General features: G+C 50.8%; 1 protein-coding gene across 3 annotated transcripts; it reads left to right on the top strand.

Annotated features, from left to right (window-relative positions):
• The first annotated feature begins 1,335 nt into the window (after positions 1–1,335).
• Positions 1,336–3,557, top strand: LOC136497553 (alpha carbonic anhydrase 1, chloroplastic-like). Of its 3 annotated transcripts, none has more exons than XM_066493389.1 (6): positions 1,336–1,604; positions 1,700–1,737; positions 1,999–2,115; positions 2,249–2,463; positions 2,596–2,814; positions 2,955–3,557. In XM_066493389.1, exons 1-6 carry the CDS (start codon positions 1,351–1,353, stop codon positions 3,285–3,287), a joined length of 1,176 nt encoding a protein of 391 aa, XP_066349486.1. In that variant the 5' UTR covers positions 1,336–1,350; the 3' UTR covers positions 3,288–3,557. The 3 variants fall into 3 exon arrangements, with proteins under 3 accessions (XP_066349486.1, XP_066349487.1, XP_066349488.1); XM_066493390.1 differs by having other exon boundaries at positions 1,505–1,599; XM_066493391.1 differs by lacking the exons at positions 1,336–1,604; positions 1,700–1,737 and adding an exon at positions 1,812–1,830.
• Positions 3,558–4,751: the final 1,194 nt, after the last annotated feature.

Here is a 4,751-nt window from a genome sequence, read left to right as displayed (position 1 = left end):
GAGTCTGGACTGAAGGAAGACAAGATAAGCGGAAGCGGAAGCGACGGTACGGCCCACGGCCCGGCCGGCGGCAGCGCGCGCGTGTGGCACGCCTTTATCCTTTTCTCAGCTTCTCAATTTAGATGAATAATTTTCAACCATATAAGCTGAGTCAACGTTCAGTCAAAATCCTGTATGGTATTAAACCATACAACACTTAATATTACGCACCATAGAGTTTTATTTAATTATTAAATATTATATGGGCCAAGCTCATATTATATCCAACAGGCGGCTTGTCCCTCACGCTGGGCCTGCAGCAGCACGACTCCCACGGCGGTGGCAGCGTCAACATCGCGTTCGGCCAGTTCGGCGGCGCCAGCATCGACGGCGAGGCAGCGCACGGGCAGGAGCACTACCGGGGTCTGCAGGGCGCCGGGTTTCACCTCGTGCGTGACCTGGCCGGGTGATCTGATCTACCACCCATTGGCGGTCGGCCGCGCGCTAGCTCTAGCTGCGAGCGAGTTGTGAGCGATGGAGACATCGTGCCGGCGCCTAGCTAGCTAACGGGTGGCCGCCGACATGCATGCACTCGATCGCACGCGCCCATTCAGCCAGCAGCGCTGTGTACGTACGCACCTGATTTGTTTGGCTTGTTGCTTTGCCTGGCTCATGCCGCTCTCGGTCGCGATGGCCGCCGCCGCCACCGCTGCCGGCTTGGCCGGAGCTAGCTAGCTACCGTAGTTCACAATTGATCATGAAGGCATAAACACATCTACGCCCAATCTCAAGCCAAAGGCTGGCACTATACGTGCAAATCGGCGGCGGCGCAAAGGGTTTCGCGGTGCGGTGGAAGAGGTCACGTGAAAAAAAGAAGCCACCAAAAAAATCATTGTGGAACCAAAATTTGATTTTTTTTGAAAGTTAAATATGGGGTACTCTTAAAAATGGCCTTCTTTTTTCTCCCAATACTCATTTGGGAGTTGGCAAATATGTAGTTTTTGGAAGAAAATATAGGACACTCTGGGAGATGCTCTAACACATCTAGCAACAGTCCAACGGAGCAATTTTGGCTGCTCTCCTAGCTAATCGTGATGCACGCACGCACGCGTGAGTTTTTTTTTTAGGAATCACGCGTGAGGGTTAATGGCTTAATTAACGCGCGCGCGAGACGTGCACTGTGCTACCAAGCAAACGTACGTGGGTAAGACGGACGTACGTGCTCCGATCCATGCGCTGCCTCCACGACAAGCACTAGCCCGGGCGGTGTGGTGTGTCCTCGCACATTCTGCGCGCAAAAATCGTCGCACGAAAACCATTACCAGAAGCATTCTCTCTCAGAACAAAAAACAAAGGAGCGGTTGCAAGAAGATGGGCGGCATCGATCCTCAAGTGCGCGATCGACCTGCAGCTCGCCTATGGTTATATATCCATGCTCGTTCGTGGAGGGAGTCCAAGCGCAAGTTAACACATTCACCATCACCGTTCCCGCTTGGATCACTGAAGATCCCGGGCCACCCATCCATCCATCCATCCATCCTCCAGGTTCACCCATCTTTCTTTCCAAAAGGGTGGTGTGGTGTGGTGTGGTGTGGCCGTGAGCACGGAGCACATCTTGAGGTCAGGTCGCTACGAGCGCTTTGCATGATTGGATTGCCTCCTTTACGATCTGATCCACTTCTGATAGATACGGGGGCTTCTGCGTGCCCTCTTTTTGCAGGAATCGAGTGCCAAGCCTCTGCGCGCAGCAACTTAAAGGTAAGATGACGATGATGAAACGTGACCGTCACTAGTCCGCGATGCCATGAACGACACCATCCATCTATCCATCTGTCTGTCTCCTCCATATATGTTCGTGCATTCCGCTTGGGGGCTGTTTCCCTTATAAACTAGGTCAATTATATTCTTCTTAATTGAAAGGCAGGACTCCTGCTATTACTTTCAAAAAAAAAATCCGCTTGGGGGCTTCGCTTCAGGCTGTTCTTTTTGTTTGTGTGACTGCATCTCCATTTCTTTCAGGCGGCTTCAGAGTTTTCTTCATTCAGATGAGGACTTGTACCACAAATGCAGCCTTCTTTCTCCTGCTGCTGCCGCTGTGTGCTTGCTGCGTTGCCACCGGCCTTGCCTGTGACCCTAGTACGTGATTTCATCCTAGTGCATTATTATTCTCTCAAGTTTCAACTGCCTGCCGGTTCGTTTAGTTGCCTTCGATCAGAGTCGAGACGACTACCCTTGTTTGCTTCATTAATTTCTCTGCCATCTCATTCAGATGGCGGTGGCGCCAAGTTCGGGTACATCGGCTCTATCGGTCCTGCCCACTGGGGCAGCTTGAGCCCCAACTTCACGCAGTGCGCGAGAGGGACGCACCAGTCCCCGATCGACATCTCCACGGCCGAAGTGGCTCTCAACCCGGGGCTGCAGCCACTCCACAGGGACTACACCGTCGCCAACGCTACCCTTGTCGATAACGTCTTCAACATCGCGGTTTGTTTTTTTGTTTTTGAGGCAAATGTTTTGTTTTCAAACAGAAACTGCTACTGGTATAATACTAGTTTAGAACAGGAAAGAAAATGTCTGATCCGTCGATATCGTCTCAAATTTCGTTGATGGATGCAGCTGCGCTTCGACGACGACGGAGCTGCTGGGAGCGTGCGCATCGACGGGAAGGTGTACAGGCTGAAGCAGATGCACTGGCACTCGCCCTCCGAGCACACCATCAACGGGCAGAGGTTCCCCGTGGAGCTCCACATGGTTCACGCCAGCGACGACGGCAACGTCACCGTGGTGGCCATGCTCTACCGATTTGGAAGCAGGCCGGACCCTCTGCTTTGGCAGGTAATTAATGATTAATATTTAGCATGCATCGTCGTCGTCGTCAAACATAGCATCTTCGTTCATCGATCATCATGACAGCATCATCGATCATCCTAACTGAGTTCTGCTGCGTTTGTTTTGGTCGTGAACGACGACGACAGATTCAGGACAAGCTGGCTGCGCTGTACGCGGAGGGGTGCAGAGCGGAGGAGGGCGCTCCAGTTCCCGCCGGGAACGTGAGCCTCTGGTCGCTGAGGCTGTACTCCCACACGTACTACCGCTACGTCGGGTCCTTCACCACGCCGCCCTGCACCGAGAACGTCATCTGGAGCGTCCTTGCCCAGGTGAGGGAGATGACGGTGGATCAGGCCGCCGCCCTGATGGCGCCCCTGGAGCAAGCCTACAGGCGCAACAACAGGCCGACGCAGCCGATGAACGGCCGCATCGTCCAGGTCTACTACCACCGGTTCATGAACAAGAAGACGGCGCCGTAGCCGTGCCCCGGGCGTATGCGGCCTGGTCCTTGGGGACGATGCCGTGTAGTCCTCTGGGTCCATGTCAGTTGTTTCTCAGAGTCGTTTCTGTTCTTCACTTGTGGTATAGGTTGGCCTCGTTGGACGCCGGTTTTGGTACTCTCAAGACTGAAGTTGGTCAGTAGGTGTGTAAGGGTTCATAGGAGATGTATAAGCTGTTTGGTTTCTGCAAAGTTGATCCTCTCTGGAAGAATAAGATGGGATGTGGATCAATCAAAAGGTTTCAATCGAGCATGTTGCAGTGTCGTTCATCATACACACAACTCATATGTGCTGGCTGCCTAGTGCCGAAATGACGATTGAGAAGCATCAAGCATGAACGCTCGGGAGCGCGCCGCGCACAGGCCCGTAGGCGCGCGTGACGCCTGTGGCTTCCGCCGCAGACCGCCTAATCTCCTGGGACTGGGATGGGAACCTGATCGGCTGATCCTCATGCCTCCGAACGTGGCTACACTTTCGGCGGCTTCCATGACCGTGCAGCGGTGGTGCTGGCGAAACAGCCGTGCAAAGCCAGGTGCCCAGGTTCACGGATTTTTAGCTGCCTAAAACCCCGAAGTCACGAGGATTTCGTATAGAGAGAGAGAAAAAAAGAATGAACAAAGAAGAAGAAAATGTTTTGTAGCTGCCTAAACTCGAACACCAAAAAAAAATTTCATAGGGATTGAGGGCCCATCCGAGTTCGAACCGGAGACCTCTTGATCTGCAGTTAATTGCTCTACAACTGAGCTATGGATCCGTTACGCTCTAAGTGTCAAATAAGTTCAGTCAAATCGAAGATTCCACTCCCCAAGTAGCATTTCTCACAAGGGGAGATGCCCTACTGACCTTTTATTGCAAACAGGAGGCTTTTACAAAATCAGACTAAGCGGACAAGAAAGAAGTAAAATCACATAAAAGCATTTAGCCATGATTCTATCGGAAGGAAGTGTTTCTTGTTTGCTCGCAGGATCATCCTGGCAAACCTCAGCCATGAAAGTTTCCTTGCAGTGTGCAACTATTGGCGTCAAATTCTACAAGATGAGATTGTTTCTTGTTGTCCAAATGCTCTAACAAAGTAAGATAATAATCTCCATAAAGAAGGGGACCTGCAACTGAGATTTGAAGGCCTCCGGAACAAGAGAATAATATAGGGATGACAATTGCAAATGGGGAATTTTGCATTGACAATTGCAAACTTGGATATGTTTGTATTTCATCTATGATGGGGAAAAACATATGCAAACCTCAAAGGGAAGGCTATAGACAAGCAAATCTAAACTATGTTGAGCATGTCTGCTAGGCTTATTCTAGATAAATGATTCTATTTTTATTCCGTGGAATGATCTTCTAAAATAACTAAACGACACTAGTTTCTCTTGATTCACTTTCCATGAGAATTAGAGATGATCACTTTTATCACATAATCACTTTTCTTTAAAAATCAAG

The sequence above is a fragment of the Miscanthus floridulus genome, chromosome 12, assembly GCF_019320115.1.
Source record: "Miscanthus floridulus cultivar M001 chromosome 12, ASM1932011v1, whole genome shotgun sequence".
NCBI lineage: Eukaryota > Viridiplantae > Streptophyta > Magnoliopsida > Poales > Poaceae > Miscanthus > Miscanthus floridulus.
Note: the sequence above shows the minus strand (reverse complement) of the source record. Positions and strands in the feature narration are given on the sequence as shown.